At 40.9% G+C, this 18,140-nt stretch overlaps 1 protein-coding gene across 1 annotated transcript in view; it reads right to left on the bottom strand.

The window, feature by feature from the left end:
* TMPRSS12 (transmembrane (C-terminal) protease, serine 12) overlaps nt 1-13,380 on the bottom strand; it is a 34,494-nt gene extending 21,114 nt beyond the window's left edge. The window contains exons 1-2 of the mRNA XM_010858074.1: nt 13,209-13,380; nt 12,139-12,334 (exon numbers count right to left, since the gene is read on the bottom strand). Coding sequence (XP_010856376.1) covers nt 12,139-12,334; nt 13,209-13,380 — 368 coding nt within the window. The remainder of the gene's footprint in view (nt 1-12,138; nt 12,335-13,208) is intronic.
* Nucleotides 13,381-18,140: the final 4,760 nt, after the last annotated feature.

Genomic DNA, 18,140 nt, shown 5'->3' with positions numbered 1-18,140 from the left:
TAGGAAATAGATGGGTAAACAGTGGTAACAGTGGCTGACTTTATTTTTCTGGACTCCAAAATCACTACAGATGGTGATTGCAGCCATGAAATTAAAAGACGCTTGCTCCTTGGAAGGAAAGTTATGACTAACCTAGACAGCATATTAAAAAGCAAAGACATTACTTTGCCAACAAAGGTCCATCTAGTGAAGGCTATGGTTTTTCCAGTAGTCATGCATGGACGTGAGAGTTGGACTATAAAGAAAGCTGAATGTCAAAGAATTGATGCTTTTGAACTATGGTGTTGGAGAAGACTCTTGAGAGTCCCTTGGACTGCAAGGAGATCCAACCAGTGCATCCTAAAGGAGATTAGTCCTGGGTGTTCATTGGAAGGACTGACGCTAAAGCTGAAACTCCAATACTTTGGCCACCTGATGTGGAGAGCTGACTCATTTGAAAAGACCCTGTTGCTGGGAAAGAGTGAGGGCTGGAGGAGAAGGGGACAACAGAGGATGAGATGGTTGGATGGCATCACCGACACAATGGACATGGGTTTGGGTGGACTCTGGGAGTTGGTGATGGACAGGGAGGCCTGGCGTGCTGCGGTTCATGGGGTTGCAAAGTCGGACACGACTGAGCGACTGAACTGAACTTTTAAATAATGTTTCTTTTCTTTCTTGAATTAAATTATCTTTAAAGATAAAGATAAAATTAATTTATCTTTCTTGAATTAAAATTTTTTCAGTTTTATTGAGAAATAATTGACATACATCATTGTATAAGATTAAGGTGTACTGCACATTGATCTACATATGTTGTAAAGTGATTACCACAATAGGTTTAAGTAACATCCATTATCTCATTTATATGCAATAAAAAGGAAAGAAAAAAATTCTCCTTGTGATGAAAACTCTTAGGACATACTCTCTTAACAATTTTCCTGTATATCATACAGCAGTCTTAACTACACTCATCATGTTGTACGTTATATTCCTAGTTCTTATTTATCTTATGATGGAAGTTTGTACCTTTGACTACCTCTCCTCCAATATCCCTTCAGCCTGCCTCTGGAAACAAGCCACAAATCTCATCTCTTTTTCTCTGAATTTGGTGGGGATTTTTTGGTTTTTTTGGATTCTACTTATAACGGAGAACATGCAGTATGAATTTGTCTGTCAGACTTATTTGACTTAGCATGATGCCTTCAAGATCCGTCCACAGTGTCACAAATGATAGGATTTCCTCATTATTTATGGCTAAATTATACACACACACACACATATCACATTTCTTTACTTTTTTATCCATTCATCCATTACTTGTCACTTAGAGGCTGTTATAAATAATTCTGCTATGAACATGGGGTGCAGGTATCTTTTCGAGTTAATGTTTCATCCCTTTTGGATATAGTCCCAGAGATAGAATTGCTGGATCATGTTATAGTACTATTTTTAATTTTTTGAGAACCCTCCATACTGTTTTTCCATAGTAGATATACCAATTTATATACTCCTATAAGCAGTTCACAAGTGTTCCTTTTCCTCCATATCCACACCAGCATTTGTTAGCTGTCTTTTTTGATGATGGTCATTGTAAGGTAATATTTCATTGTGGTTTTAATTTACATTTCCCTAATGACTAGTGAGTTGAGCATCTTTCTGGGTACCTGTTGACCATTTATCTTCTCTGGAAAAATATCTACTCAGATTCTATACCCATTTAAAAAATCTTATGATCCTTTGTATTTCTGTGGTATAAGTTATACTATGTCCTTTTGCATTTATAAGTTTGTTGATTTGGGTCCTCCCTCTTTTTTCCTTGGTAAATAAGTGTTTATCAATTTTGTTTATCTTTTCAAAGAACCAACTCTTAGTTTGGTTAATGTTTTATATATTTTTGGTATCTATTTAACACTGTGCTAATCTTTATTATTTCCTTCCTTCTAATTTTAGGTTCAGTTTCTTCTTTTTCTAGTTCCTTCAGGTACAGAGGTGGGTTCTTTATTTGGTATTATCTTGCTTCTTAATATATACATTTATTGCCATGAACTTCTCTCTTAGAACTGCTTTTGCTGCTTAAGTTGTGTTTCCATTTTTGTCTCAAAATCCTTTTTAAATTTCTCTTTTAGTTTCTTCTTTGATCCATTGGTTTCCTAGGAGAGTATTGTTTAATTTCCATGTATTCATGCATTTTCCAATTTTCCTCTTTTTATTCATTTCTACTTTCATGCTATTGTGTTCAGAGAAGATCCTTGGTATGATTTCGGTCTCCTTGAATTTGCTGACTTGTTTTGTGGCCTAACATATGGTCTGTCATAGAAAATGTTCCATGTGTACTTGAGAAGAATGTATAGTCTGCTGCTGTTGGCTAGAAGGTTGTCTATGTCTGTTAAGTCCTTCTTGATCTATAGCATTGTTTAAATCTGCTGTTGCCTTATTGATTCTCTCTCTAGATGATCTGTCAATTGTTAAGATCCCCAACTAAAGTCCCCAACTATTACTGAATTGCTATTTATTTCTCCTTTTAACTCTGTTAGTTCTTGCTTTGTATATTTAGACGCTCCAGTGTTGGATGCATAAATACTTACTGTTATTATATCTTCTTGATGGCTTGACCCCTTTATTATTGTTGTTCAGTCACTAAGTTGTGTCTGACTCTTTGATGGCCTACAGCACAACAGGCTTCCCTGTCCTTCATCATCTTCTGGAGTTTGCAGATTCATGTGCATTGAGTGGGTGATGCTATCTAACCATCTCATCTTCTCCTACCCTCTTTTCCTTTTCCCTTCAATCTTTCCCAGCATCAGGGTCTTTTCCATTGTATGCTGATCTTTTCTTGTCTCTTTTACCATTTTATGCTTAAAGTCTATTTTGTCTAATATAAATACCCTTGCTTTTTAGGAGGTTACCAATTTCTTGAAATATCTTTTTCCATCCCTTCACTCTCAGTCTATATGTGCCTTAAAAAAATTTTTTTTTAATTTATCTATTTGGCTGCTTCTAACTGTTGCTTCTGGACCTGCATACAGGTTTCTCAGGAGGCAGGTAAGGTGGTCTGGTGCAGCAATGAAGATTGCTGCACATGGAATCTTCGTTGCTGCACATGGGACCTTCATAGTCTCATGTGGGAACTTTCACTGTGATGTGTGTGCTGTCTGGTTGTGGCATGCAGGCTCAGTTGCTCCATGGCATATAAGATCTTAGTTCCCTGGAACTGAACTGCACCCCCTGCATTGCAAGACAAACTTGTAACTGCTGAACCACCGGGGAAGTCCCCTATGTGTGCCTTTAAAACTAAAGTGAGTCCCTTGTAGACAGAAAATTGTTGGATAAAGACTTCCTGAACAAACAAAAGCTGAAGGAGTTCATTACTACTACATTAACCTTACAAAAGAATTCTAGAAAAACATCTTTTGCTTCATTGACTATGTTAAAGCCTTTGTGTGGATCACAACAAACTGTGGAAAATTCTTAAAGGGATGGGAATACCAGACCACCTTACCTGCCTCCTGAGAAACCTGTATGCAGGTCCAGAAGCAACAGTTAGAACTGGACATGGAACAATGGACTGGTTCAAAGTTGGGAAAAGAGTACGTCAAGGCTGTATATTGTCACTCTGCTTATTTAACATATATGCAGAGTACATCATGTGAAATGCTGGGCTGGATGATTCACAAGCTGGAATCAAGATTTCTGGGGGAAATATCAATAACCTCAGATATGTAGATGATAACCACCCTAATGGCAGAAAGTGAAGAGAAACTAAAGAGCCTCTTGATGAGGGTGAAAGAGGAGAGTGAAAAAGCTGGCTTAAAACTCAACATTCAGAAAACTAAGATCATGGCATCTGGTTCCATCACTTCATGGCAAATAGATGGGGAAACAATGGAAACAGTGACAGACTTTATTTTCTTGGGCTCCAGAATCACTGTGGATGGTGACTGCAGCCATGAAATTAAAAGACATTTGCTCCATGGAAGAAAAGCTATGACAAACCTAGACAGTGTATTAAAAAGCAGAGACATTACTTTTCTGACAAAGGTCTATGTAGTCAAAGCTGTGGTTTTTCCAGTATCATGTATGGATGTGAGAGCTGGGCCATAAAGAAGACTGAGTGCCAAAGAACTGATGCTTTTGAACTATGGTGTTGGAGAAGACTCTTGAGTCCCTTGGACTGCAAGGAGATCAAGTTAGTCAATCCTAAATGAAATCAACCCTGAATATTCATTGGAAGGACTGATGCTGAAGCTAAAGTGCTAATCCTTTGGCCACCCGATGTGAACAGCTGACTTACTGGAAGAGACCCTATGCTGGGAAAGAAATGGAAACCCACTCCAGTATTCTTGCCTGGAAAATTTCATGGAAAGAGGAGCCTGGCAGGCTACAGTCCATGGGATCGCAAAGAGTCAGGCATGACTGAGTGACTAACACACTTACTGATACTAGGAAAGATTGAAGGCAGGAGGAGAAGGAGGTAACAGAGGACAAAATGGTTGGATGCCATCACTGACTCAATGGACATGAATTTGAGCAAACTCTGAAAGATGGTGAAGGACTTGGAAGACTGGCGTGCTACAGTCCATTGGGTCACAGGGTCAGACACAATTGATCGACTGAACAACAACCTTACAAGAAGTGCTAAAGGAGGTTCTTTGAGTGAAAGTAAAAGGACACTAATTAACATCATAAAGACATTAAAAGGTAGTGCAAAACTCATTGGTAATGGTAAACATACAGTCAAACTTACATTCGGTAATTTGGTAATAGTGGCATATAATTTACTTACAATTTTAGTTTAAAAGTTAAATTAATGTAGTAAAAATAATCATAACTATAATCATCCATTAGTTACATAAAAATACATAAACCATTACAACAGTATCCTAAAATGTGAGGTGGAGGAAAAGCTAAAGTGTAAAGTTTAGGAATTCTATTGAAGTTGTAACAGCTTAAAATATGATGTTATAATTTTAAGGTAGTTTGTGTAAACTTCTTGATAATCTCAAGGGAAAAACCTGTAGCAATTACACAAAAGGACACAATAAAGAAGTCAAAGCAACATTAGCATGTGTAAAACAGATAGTGGGAAGTTGGTGTATAACACAGGGACCCCAACCTTGTGCTCTGTGACAAGAGGGCAGGGACATATGTATACTTATGGCTGATTCACATTGTTGTATGGCAGAAACCAACACAACTTTGTAAAACAATTATTCTCCAATTAAAAATAAATTTAAAAAAAGAAGTCAAGGCTTACTCATACCAAAAGACATCAAAGCACACGCACACACAAAACAGCAGGCTAATAAACAAGGAATAATGGACCTATAAAAAAAACCAGAAAACAATTAAGATGGCAATAGTAAGTCCTTACCTATCAATAATTAGTTTAAATGTAAACAGATTAAATCCTCCATCAAATGACAAAGAATAGCTAAATCAGTTTGTATTACTTACTGTGTGGATCACCACAAACTGGAAAATTCTTAAAGAGATAGGAATACCAGACCACCTTACCTGCCTTCTGAGAAACCAGTATGTAGGTCAAGAAGCAACAGTTAGAACCAGACATGGAACCTGACTGGTTCAAAACTGGGAAAGAAGTACGTCAAGGATGTATATTGTCACCCTGCTTACTTAACTTACACGCAGAGTATATCATGCAAAATGCTGGGCTGGATGAAGCACAAGCTAGAATCAAGATTGCCGGGAGAAATATCAGTAACCTCAGATATGCAGACGACACTATCCTTATGGCAGAAAGTGAAGAACAACTAAAGAGCCTCTTGATGAGGGTGAAAGAGAAGAGTGAAAAAGCTGGCTTAAAACTCAACATTCAGAAAACTAAGATCATGGCATCTGGTTCCATTACTTCATGGCAAATAGATGGGGAAACAATGGAAACAGTGACAGACTTTATTTTCTTGGGCTCCAAAATCATTGCTGATGGTGACTGCAACCATGAAATTAAAAGATGCTTGCTCCTTGGAAGAAAAGCTATGACCAACATAGACAGCATATTAAAAAGCAGAGACATTACTTTGCCAACAAAGGTCCATCTAGTCAAGGCTATGGTTTTTCCAGGAGTCAGGTATGGATGTGAGAGTTGGACTATAAAGAAAGCTGAGCACCGAAGAATTGATGCTTTTGAACTGTGGTGTTGGAGAAGACTCTTGAGAGTCCCTTGGACTGCAAGGAGATCCAACCAGTCAATCCTAAAGGAGATCAGTCTTGAATATTCATGGAAGGACTGATGCTGAAGCTGAAGCTCCAATACTTTGGCTACCTGATGCTAAGAACTGACTCCTTGGAAAAGACCCTGATGCTGGAAAAGATTGAAGGCAGAAGGAGAAGGGGATGACAGGATGAGATGGTTGGATGGCATTACCAACTCAATGAACATGAGTTTAAGCAAGCTCCAGGAGTTGGTGCTGGACAGAGAAGCCTGGAGTGCTGCAGTCCATTGGGGTCACAAAGAGTTGGACATGACTGAGCAACTGAACTGAACTGACTTCAATTTATATTCAGACCATAAGATTAAGAAAGCAAGTTATATACACTGAAAACTACAAAACTTTGCTAAAAGAAATTAAAGATGATGTAAATAAATGGAAAGACATCCCTTGTTCATGTATTGGAAGACTTAATATTGTTAAAAATGACAGTACTACACAGAATGCTCCATAGAGTCAATGCAGCACCTATACCAATACCAATGTTTTTGCAGAAATTAAAAAAAAAAATCCTAAAATTCATAGGGAATATCAAAAGACCCCAAGTAGCCAAAATAAATCTGAAAAAGAAGAATGAAGTTGGAGGATCATACCTCTAGTTTTCAAAACTTAATGAAAAGCTATAGTAATCAAAACAGTGTGGTACTAGCATAAGGGCAGACATATATGGCAATGAAAAGACTAGAGAGCCCAGAAATACACTCTGGCATATGTGGTCAGTTGATTTTCAACAAGAGTACCAAGACTATTCACTGGAGAAAGGAAAGACTTTTCAGCAATGGTGCTGGGAAAATTGGATATCTACATACAAAAGAATGAAATTGGATCCTACTTTATAACATATGCAAAAGTTAAGTCAACACAGATCAAAGACCTAAGTGTAAGAATAAAGCTATATAACTCTTAGAAGAAAACACAGAAGAAAAGCTTCATGATATTGGATTTGGCAATGATTCTCAGATGTGACATCAAACATATAAATAACAAAAGAAAAAAATAAATTGGAGTTGGTCAAAGTTAAAACTTTTGCATAAAAGGACACTATTAAGAGAGTGAAAAGACAAGTCACAGAATGTGAGAAAATGTTTGCAAATCATATATATTTCCGTCAGTCAGTTCAGTCACTCAGTCGTGTCTGACTCTTTGCGACCCCAGGAATCTCAGCACACCAGGCCTCCCAGTCCAACACCAACTCCCAGAGTTCACTCAGACTCACGTCCATCGAGTCAGTGATGCCATCCAGCCATCTCATCCTCTGTCGTCCCCTTCTCCTGCCCTCAATCCCTCCCAGCATCAAGTCTTTTCCAGTGAGTCAGCTCTTTGCGTGAGGTGGCCAAAGTATTGGAGTTTCAGCTTCAGCATCAGTCCTTCCAAAGAACACCCAGGACTGATCTCCTTTAAGATGGACTGGTTGGATCTCCTTGCAGTCCAAGGGACTCTCAAGAGTCTTCTCCAACACCACAGTTCAAAAGCATCAATTCTTCAGCGTTCAGCTTTCTTCATAGTCTAACTCTCACATCCATACATGACCACTGGAAAAACCATAGCCTTGACTAGTAAGGGATTAATATTGAAAATAAATAAAGCATTCCTACAGCTCAATATCCACAAAAATCCAAACAGCCCAGTTCAAAAATGGGGAAAGGACTTGAATAAATGGTTGTTCAAAGAAGAATACAGAACTTTTTTGGTGGTTCATGCTTCCAGGTTTGATTGCTAGTCCGAGAACTAAGATCCCACATGCTGCATCAGTTCAGTTCAGTTCAGTTCAGTCACTCAGTCATGTCCGACTCTTTGCAACCCCATGGACTGCAGCACACCAGGCCTCCCTCTCCATCACCAACTCCCGGAGTTTACTCACACTCACGTCCATTGAATTGGTGATGCCATCCAACCATCTCATCCTCTGTCGTCCCCTTCTCCTGCCCTCAATCTTTCCCAGCATCAAGGTCTTTTCCAGTGAGTCAGCTCTTCGAATCAGGTGGCCAAAGTATTGGAGTTTCAGCTTCAACATCAGTCCTTCCAATGAATATTCAGGGCTTATTTCCTTTAGCATGGACTAGTTGGATCTCCTTGCAGTCCAAAGGACTCTCAAGTCTTCTCCAACACCACAGTTCAAAAGCATCAATTCTTCGGCACTCAGCTTTCTTTATAGTCCAACTCTCACATCCATACATGACCATTGGAAAAACCATAGCCTTGACTAGACGGACCTTTGTTGGCAAAGTAATGTCTCTGCTTTTTAATGTGCTCTCTGGGTTGGTCATAACTTTCCTTACAAGGAGTAAGTGTCTTTTAATTTCATGGCTGCAGTCACCATCTGCACTGATTTTGGACCCCCCAAAAATAAAATGTCACTGTTTCCACTGTTTCTGCATCTCTTTGCCATGAAGTGATGGGACTGGATGCCATGATCTTTGTTTCCTGAATGTTAAGCTTTAAGGCAACTTTTTCATTCTCCTCTTTCACTTTCATCAAGAGGCTCTTTAGTTCTTCTTCACTTTCTGCCATAAGGGTAGTGTCATCTGCACATCTGAGGTTATTGATATTTTTCCCAGCAGTCTTGATTCTAGCTTGTGCTTCCTCCAGCCCAGCATTTCTCATGATGTACTCTGCATATAAGTTAAATAAGCAGGTTGACAATATCCAGCCTTGACGTACTCCTTTTCCTATTTGGAACCAGTCTGTTGTTCCATGTCCAGTTCTAACTGTTGCTTCCTGACCTGCATACAGAACATGCTGCATGGTGCAGCCAAAGCTAAAGTAAATCAAACTTTAAAAAAAGGAAGAAGAAATACGATGGCCAGAAAGCACATGGAAATGTGCTCACCATCACTAATCATTAGGGAAATGTGAATGAAAACCACAATGAGATACCACTTCACATTCATTCAGATATTTACCACAGTAACAGTGTAAGGAGTAAGGAACTAAGGATATGGAGACTGATATTCTGAATCTACTTCTAATCAATGGAGAGTAGTATTGGGAGACAAAAAGAAACAAATTTAAGAGATACTGCAGAGAGTCAACTAACTCTCTGGGTAATGGAACTGTTGGTGAAGCTATTATCTAAGAAAATAGAGAAGGGAAAGAATTAGAAGAAAGATTTAAAAATTTCATGTTTAGACTTCTTGAGAATGTGACTCCAATATATATGTATAGGAGGGAGCTGGAAATATGACTCAGTTGGAGAGACTTGGGAGTTACTAGCACATGATGACTCCTAAAACAGGAGTCTCATCTCATTTCCGAGATGAGACATCTCTCAGAAAGAGTTCAGATGATAAGGAAAGAGGATAGAAGGTGGAACTCTTGAAAATACTGTCATTTAAAAGATGACAAGGCTTCCCTGGTGGTCCAGTGGTTAAACCCCACACTTCCAATGCAGAGGGTGTGAGCTGGATCCCTGGTCAGGGAATTAAGATCCTACAAGCCACATGGCGCAGCCAGTAAGAAATAAGAGAACAGTAATCAACTTTGCCAAATGTTATAGAGATAAAATAGGATAAGGATTGAGTGGAGCTCATTGGATTTGGCATGGAGGTGGGTCTTTAATAGTGTGTTCTATTGCACGCTGGGAAATCAGATTGCAACTGGGATTTTATGAGTCAATGCAGGTGGAACAAAAGGAGCCTTTTTTTTCAAGGAATCTAGTAGTGAAAGTGTTGAGAAGCATAGTGCAAAACAGCCGTAAAAGGAGAAAGTCCTTGAAAAAATGACAAAGGGCCAAAAATACTCAGCTGTACACTGCAGACAATAAAACATCTCCTGCCTTTGGTTATGCTCAGCACCAAGAGTTAATAATAAGTAGGGATGTTACTTGTGAGAGCGGGTTGTGAGATAAGCCCATGAGTCATTTAGAGCGCGCTGTCCTTAAAATGTCTTTACTGATTATGTGTTAACTCCATATGCGCTCTGCCGGCCGCATACTTTAAGCTCTTTGTTCCTGCTTCTATAAAAAAACTTGACTACAAAAATAAACTTGTCAGTCCTTACAAGAGACTGTCCAAATGTCATTCTTTCAGGTTCGTCATTTCCAAGTCCTGGAGGAAAAAACCCGAACAGAAAGGAAGAACAGAAACAGGTAGGGTTCGTTTGTTTGTTAAATAATGATGAGTTGAGCTACACATGTTTGAAAGCTGTAGGGAAGAAACGAGGAAAATATTGAAAAATACTAGAGAGTGAGATATAATGAAACAGCATAGATTTGAGAATAGGTTTAAATCAATAGATTGCCACTTTACAGCAGTGTGATCTTGGGCAAGTTACCAAATCTCTCTGATCTCTGGATTCCTCAAGTGTGAAATGGAGGTAACAGCAATTTCAGAGGGCTACTGCTGCTGCTGCCAAGTCGCTTCAGTCGTGTCCGACTCTGTGCGACCCCATGGACTGCAGCTTACCAGGCTTCTCCGTCCATGGGATTCTCCAGGCAAGAACACTGGAGTGGGTTGCCATTTCCTTCTCCAATGCATGAAAGTGGAAAGTGAAAGTGGTCACTCAGTCGTGTCTGACTCTTAGCGACCCCATGGACTGCAGCCTACCAGGCTCCTCCATCCATGGGATTTGCCAGGCAAGAGTACTGGAGTGGGTTGCCATTGCCTTCTCCCAGAGGGCTACTGAGAGGGTATTTTATTTAAATACAGAATTATATGTAACATCCTTAAACAGTACCTAATCTCAGAGCAGGTCTTTGATAAATAGTTGTTTTAAGAAGGAATAAGGGACAGCTGATGGTGCAAAATTTAGAAAATGAAGGGGAACAGGAATAGAAGTAGCAGAGTTTTCTGAAACAGGAGGAACTCCTAAAAAATAGACTGTACTTCAGTAATGTTGACTTCCTCAGCATCTTGCCCAGTTCCTAGTATATAACATATTGAGTAAGTTTTTGTTGAGTAAAAAGGTAAAAATATCAATAAGATTTAGGTTTGAGAACTGTTAGGTGGAAAATTAATACTATCTTCAAATGCTTGGAAGAGGAATGAAATTTAATACATATGGCTTCAACAGGCAGAATAAAAGTCAAGACACTTATTCAGCATAAGGAAAGGCTTTCTAAGAATTAAAGCTGTACAAAATTTAAATGAGGTTCTTTCCAAGGTTCATCATCACAAAAGGTAGTTTTTAAGTAGAAAGCCAAATGGTATGGTTACGTGTGTGGATTTTCATTCTGACACACCTGGATTTGATCCCTGATTTTGTTGCTTTCCAGTCAGGGTCTCCCTCTAGCAAAGAGTGGTTGTGGGGAGTAGTGGAAATTGTGTATGAAAAAATGCCCGGCTCAATGCATTAAAGCAATAATTATTTCAGACTAGAGAACCCTTTATTTCAGTACTGTAAGAAGGATTCAAATATAGGACAGAGAATTGCACTAAAGCCTTAAAATACCTCTGTGAACTCTAAGATTCTGTGACAGTATGTGAAGTGTGAAGTCACTCAGTCGTGTCCTACTCTTTGTGACCCCATGGACTGTAGCCTACCAGGCTCCTCCGTCCACGGGATTTTCCAGGCAAGAGTACTGGAGTGGATTCTCCAATGCATGAAAGTGAAAAGTGAAAGTGAAGTCCTTCAGTCGTGTCCGACTCTTCACGACCCTACCCAGGGATCGAACCTGGGTCTCCCACATTGTAGGCAGATGCTTTACCGTCTGAGCCACCAGGGAAGTCACCCTCTGTGACAGTATAACACAGCTATATTATTTGATCAAGTTGGTACATCTAGTAGGTTCTGGAACCTTACTTAAAACCACTGCACCACAAAGTGTCAGAGGAGGACTAGGATACAGGTTGCCCCTCTCCAAATGCGTTAGTCTCCCCACTGTCTCAAAGGAACAGACCAGTAAAGGTGCAATGTCAGGACTTAATAGGTGAGAAGAGCTTCAAAATATCCCCTAAAATAATAAAGTAGGAATGTTCTGAATACATACCTAGCGTCTTTAGTGCAGTGGGCAGCCGTGAGGACCCATCTGTTTTTCACTAAGCTTCCCGCACATACATGAGCACCAAATCTGCCAGAATGAATCTGTAGGCTAACTAGCCATGGCCATGCGCCAGTTTGAGCCTCTGTGCCCCCTACAATCCGAGACCCCTTGAACATATGCATAAGTGGTGCTATTCCACAATCTAAAAATAAAAATGATATATTATTTGAACTGAACATATTATTATATGTATTTGTTTCTAATCTTAATACATTTATATAATCTTTAAATTCCTATTAAAAAAAACTGATAGAGCAAGCTGGATACCTAAGCTATGCCCATATTTGACAAAAAAATCTTAGCGAGTTAAAACAAACATGATGTCAGATTGCTTACAAATAGACATCAAATAAGCTCAATTCATGAATTTTAAAACTTTACTTCTGAAAAGTGTAATAGTGAGATAAGTTTCTCTGGTCAGGTAACACATTTTTCCCTATCTGAAATGGCAACTGAGAGCTCCTGGGACTGGTGAATCAAGAGCTATAGTTTCTAATACTTGCCGTTTAACTTGTGGGGTTAATTTTTCTGAACAGCATGAAAAAGTCACCTAACAGCCCTTTAAGCTTTGAATTTCAATGAACTATTAATCTGTAAAGTGGGAATGACACACCCCAGAATATTTTAAGGTACATATACAGACGCACAAGTGTATGTCATTTCTACCAAAAGTACTACTATTACAGTCATCATTAATATAGAACTGCAAGGGTCTGTATGGGAGAGGGCAATGGCACCCCACTCCAGTACTCTTGCCTGGAAAATCCCATGGACGGAGGAGCCTGGTAGGCTGCAGTCCATGGGGTCGCACAGAGTCGGACACGACTGAAGCGACTTGGAAGCAGCAGCAGCTAGGGTCTGTACATTTTTAGGTAAAGGCAGTTGGTAAAAACAGAAAAGGAGGGCCCCAAATTCAAATACTACTTAAGTGGGACAAAAGAAAGAAAGGGCGACTGACTAAAGAAGAGAACAGATACTGCCCTTTGCGTCCATCTCTTGCTGTTCGCGGGCCTCACGCGCCTTCTGCCCTCTGGGCCTCCTACTCACGGCCTCAGGCCACCCCAGACCGCCAGCCTGTTCCCGCGAGGAGCCGCGCCTACTCCTTTCAGAGAAGAGCGAGTAGTGTTCTGAGCATATGAGAGCGCTCGCCAGAAACAACAGCGCTGCACTCGGGAGCCCCAGCGCCATGTCTGAACTCCCGGTGGGCAAGATGGCGGCAGGCATTTCTTGCCGGCTCCCGCCTCTCCGCGAGCTCGTGGGCCTGCGGCCTAGATGATGTGGTTTGCGAGGTGGGAGAGAGGGGAGTGGAAGGCAGTGGCGAAGCCCGCGGGGCGGCGGGGAAGGACTGTGCACGTGAAGTAGGCTAGAAGCCATACGTGAGGCCTGTGAGGCTGCCGAGATAACCTGGATGAATCAGGCCTCCCCGTTGTTCTAGTTACCGGACAGACGGAGTATCTCGCCCTCAGCCAGGGTCTGCGGATTCGCTGATGAGACCTTCCTGAGCCAGATCTACACGCTTAGAGCTGGAACCACTGGAGGGCGCTGCTAGCTCAGATTTCCAGGGCCAGGAAGGCTTCCAGAAGGAAGAGCGTCTAAACTGAAGTGGGTAAGCTGGAGAAGGGAAATGTAAAGCAGAAGGCAGAGAAGTACGGAGGTTGGGATCTGAGGCCAGTTTCATTTGTACACATTGATCTTACTATATTTTTGTAGTAGTTTACCTTCAACTGATCATCTTAGGCTGAGCTGATAGAATCAAATTTCAGTTCAGTTCAGTTCAGCCTAAGATGATCAGTCGTGTGCAATTCTTTGTGACCCCATGAACCGCAGCACACCAGGCCTCTCAGTCCATCACCAACTTCCAGAGTTTACCCAGACTGACGTCCATTGAGTCGGTGATGCCATCTAACCATCTCATCCTCTATTATCCCCTTCTCCTCCGGCCTTCAATCTGTCCCTACATCAGGGTCTTTTCAAATGAGTCAACTCTTTGCATCAGGTGGCCGAAATATTGGAGTTTCAGCTTCAACATCAGTCCTTCCAGTGAACACCCAGGACTGATCTTCCTTAGGATGGACTGGTTGGATCTCCTTGCAATCCAAGGGACTTTCAAGAGTCTTCTCCAACACCACAGTTCAAAAGCATCAATTCTTCTGCGCTCAGCTTTCTTTATAGTCCAGTGCTCACAACCATACATGACTACTGGCAAAACCATAGCCTTGACTATTCGGACCTTTGTTGGCAAAGTAATGTCTCTGCTTTTGAATATGCTGTCTAGGTTGGTCACGACTTTCCTTCCAAGGAGTGTCTTTTAATTTCTTGGCTGCAATCACCATCTTCAGTGATTTTGGAGTCAAAATAAAGTCAGCCACTGTTTCCCCATCTATTTGCCAAGAAGTGATGGGGCCAGATGCCATGATCTTAGTTTTCTGAATGTTGAGCTTTAAGCCAACTTTTTCACTCTCCTCTTTGACTTTCATCAAGAAGCTCTTTAGTTCTTCTTCACTTTCTGCCATAAGGGTGGTGTCATCTGCATATCTGAGGTTATTGATATTTCTCCCAGCAATCTTGATTCCAGCTTGTGCTTCCTCCAGCCCCACATTTCTCATGATGTACTCTGCATATAAGTTAAATAAGCAGGGTGACAATATACAGCCTTGATGTACTCCTTTCTGCTGCTTTTTAATTTAGCAGTCTGATGGGTATAAATTGAGGGCTCATGGTTTCAATCTGCATTTTCCTGACTTTAAATGAATTTGAATATTTGAATATGTTTTCATGTTTTCATCCTGTATTTAAGGGACATTAATTATGTCATATTAAGTACCTGCTTAGGTCTTTTATGTGTTTGTCTTATGGATTTCATTAATGCAGCCACTCTTCATGTACTGTTTCCATAGTTTTGCCTTTTTCAGAATATATAATACATACATACAGTATGTAGCCTTTCAGATTGGTTTCTTTTACTTAGCAATATGCATTTAACATTTCTCTATATCTTTTCATGACTTGAGATCTCACTTTTTTCTAGTGGTCAATAGTATTCTGTTATCTGGATATACCGAAGCTTATCCATTCACCTACTGAAGAATAACTTAGTTGCTTGCAAGTTTTGGCAATTAGGAGTACATTTGCTATAAATTCCTGTGTGCAGATTTCTGTATAAACATAAGTTTTAAGCTCTTTTGGGCAAATATCAAACAGTGCAATTGCTGGATCATACAGTAAGAGTATGTTTAGTTTTGTAAGAAATGGCCAAACTGTCTTCCAAACTTGCTGTACCATTTTTGCATTCCCATTAGCAATGAGTGAGGGTTCCTGTTCCACATTCTTAGCAGCATTTGGTGATTTGGATTGGCCTATTCTAAAAGGTCAGTTTTCATTCCAGTCCCAAAGAAGGGCAGTGCCAAAGAATGTTCAAACTACTGCACAGTTGCATTCATTTCACATGCTGATAAGGTTATGCTCAAAATATTTAAAGCTAGGCTTCAGCAGTACGTGCACTGAGAAACTCCAGATGTACAAACTAGATTTAGAAAAGGCCGAGGAACCAGAGATCAAATTGCCAACATCTGTTAGATGATAAAGAAAGCAAGGAATTCTAGAAAAACATCTACTTCATTAACTACACTGAAGTCTTTTGACTGTAGATCACAACAAACTGTGGAAAATTCTTAAAGAGATGGGAATACCAGACCACCTAACCTGTCTCCTGAGAATCCTGTATATAGGTCAAGAAGCAACAGTTAGAACCAGATATGGAACAACAGACTGGTTCAAAATTGGGAAAAGAGTATGTCAAGGCTATATATTGTCACCCTGCTTATTTAACTTACATACAGAGTATATCATGTAAAATGCTGGGCTGGATAAATTGTAAGCTGGATCAAGATTGCTGGGATAAATACCAACAACCTCAGATATACAGATGATACCATTCTAATCCTAAAGGAAATCAACCCTGAATATTCATTGTAAGGACTGATGCTGAAGCTCCAATACTTTGGCCACCTAATGTGAAGAGCCAACTCATTGGAAAAGACCCTGATGCTGGGAAAGATTGAAGGCAAAAGGAAAAGAGGGCAGCAGAAGATGAGATAGTTAGATAGCATCACAGACTCAATGGACATGGATCTGAGCAAACTCCGGGAGATGATGAAGAACAGGGAAACCTGGCTGCAGTCCATGGGGTCGCAAAGAGTTGGACACAACTTAGTGACTGAACAACCACCACCACCATTCTAAAGGCAGAAAGTGAAGAGGAAGTGAAGAACCTCTTGAGGGTGAAAGAGGAGAGTCAAAAAGCTGACTTGAAACTCAACATTCAAAAAATTAAGATCATGGCATCCAGTTCCCTCATTTCATGACAAATAGAAGGGGGAAATGTAGAAGCAATGACAGAGTTTATTTTCTTGGGCTCCAAAATCACTGTGGATGGTAAGTGCAACCGTGAAATTAAAAAACGCTTGCTCCTTGGAAGAAAAGCTATGACCAACCTAGAGAGTGTATTAAAAAGCAGAAACGTTTTTGAGAGAGAACAAGATGGCAGAGGAGTAGGTGTACGTGGAGTACATCTCTCTCCACGGATACATCAAGAATACACCTTCAGACACAGAAGGGCTTGCAGTACACCTGAGAACAGGCAGGAGTACCTGACCACTGGAAAAGAATATATAGAACCACGCAAAACTCAGTAGGATGAATGAACTAGGGGGAAAAGCAGGGAGTGTTAGTAGGACTGGACCTACCCTCGGCGGGTGGGGGAACTGAAGCAGGGGTCTGATCCCCACATCAGGGCAATTGTCTGGGTCAGAGGAGAAACATTTGAGGCTAAGAAACATAAAGCAGCTGATCTGTGACAACTTAAATGAAATGAGAATCAGACAATCCTTGCTACAGACATATGTACCCTGGACAGGGACGCAGGTCCCCTAGAAGGTGCAGCAGGTGGGAACTGGAGCATAGAGATTGTGGACAATCCCAGGGCGAAGGCTGCTGTTGACTGCTTGGAGACAGACTGAGAGGACGTGAGGGAGGAAGTGCCTATAGAGGAAAGCAAGGCAGCCATGGAAGCAGGGATACTGCTGAGTCATGCATGAGGGGTGGAGCCATCACCATAGCCTCTCTCTCCCGGCACATCAGCACCAGCAGCTGAACAATAAAGGCTGGCCCATCAACTGCCTGATGCAGGGAACAGTAGAGTAGGACTCCACCCAGTGTGCCCCTTTAAGTCCCTCATACGCTCCTTTAACTCCTGTGGCTGAGGCAGTCCACATCCCTGCACACTTGGCGCCACCAGGGTCCCCGCAACCCAAGCAGCACCTCAATACCTGGCACTCACTGGAGCAGACCTAAGTTCTTCAAGGCAGCATCAGGAGCAAACCCCAGTGGACTACCCACATGCAGAGGTGGAGATAAAACCACAATTGAAACCCAGGGGCAGTGTGGCTAAGGAAGAAGGCCCAAAACCTTACCAGCAGCTGTACAAGCTGCAGATTAAATCCACATGATCAACTAGTCAGACCCTGTTGTCTATGGAATATATAAAAAGACATTGAGCACTCCCACAAAAGAAAATGCACTAGTTCTGACAGCTGTGGACATTGGAGGCAAGAACACACAGGAGTAGGACCAGATTATAGTCTAAGCTGCCCTCACAGCAGGTCCAGAGACCAGCACAGTGTTGGAGGGCATCCTAGTGAAGTGAGGTGGACTGTGACTCCCAGTGAGGGAAAGGACGCTGACAGCAGAGGCTCAAGAAAAACATTTATTATTCTTATATTTTGACTTGTTCTTTAGTTTCTTTGGATTTATTTTTGTTATTTTCCCTCCTTCTGTTGTAGTTGTTGGTTTTATTAGCATTGTGAAATCTATTTAAGCTTTTGAGATTTTTTTTTTTCAATCACACTGTTATTTCTGTCTCTATGTTGGCCTTTTGCAGTTCTGTAGAG

This window comes from Bison bison, unplaced genomic scaffold, assembly GCF_000754665.1.
Source record: "Bison bison bison isolate TAMUID 2011002044 unplaced genomic scaffold, Bison_UMD1.0 scf7180017864383, whole genome shotgun sequence".
Lineage (NCBI taxonomy): Eukaryota > Metazoa > Chordata > Mammalia > Artiodactyla > Bovidae > Bison > Bison bison.
This window is presented reverse-complemented; position numbering and strand designations above follow the sequence as displayed.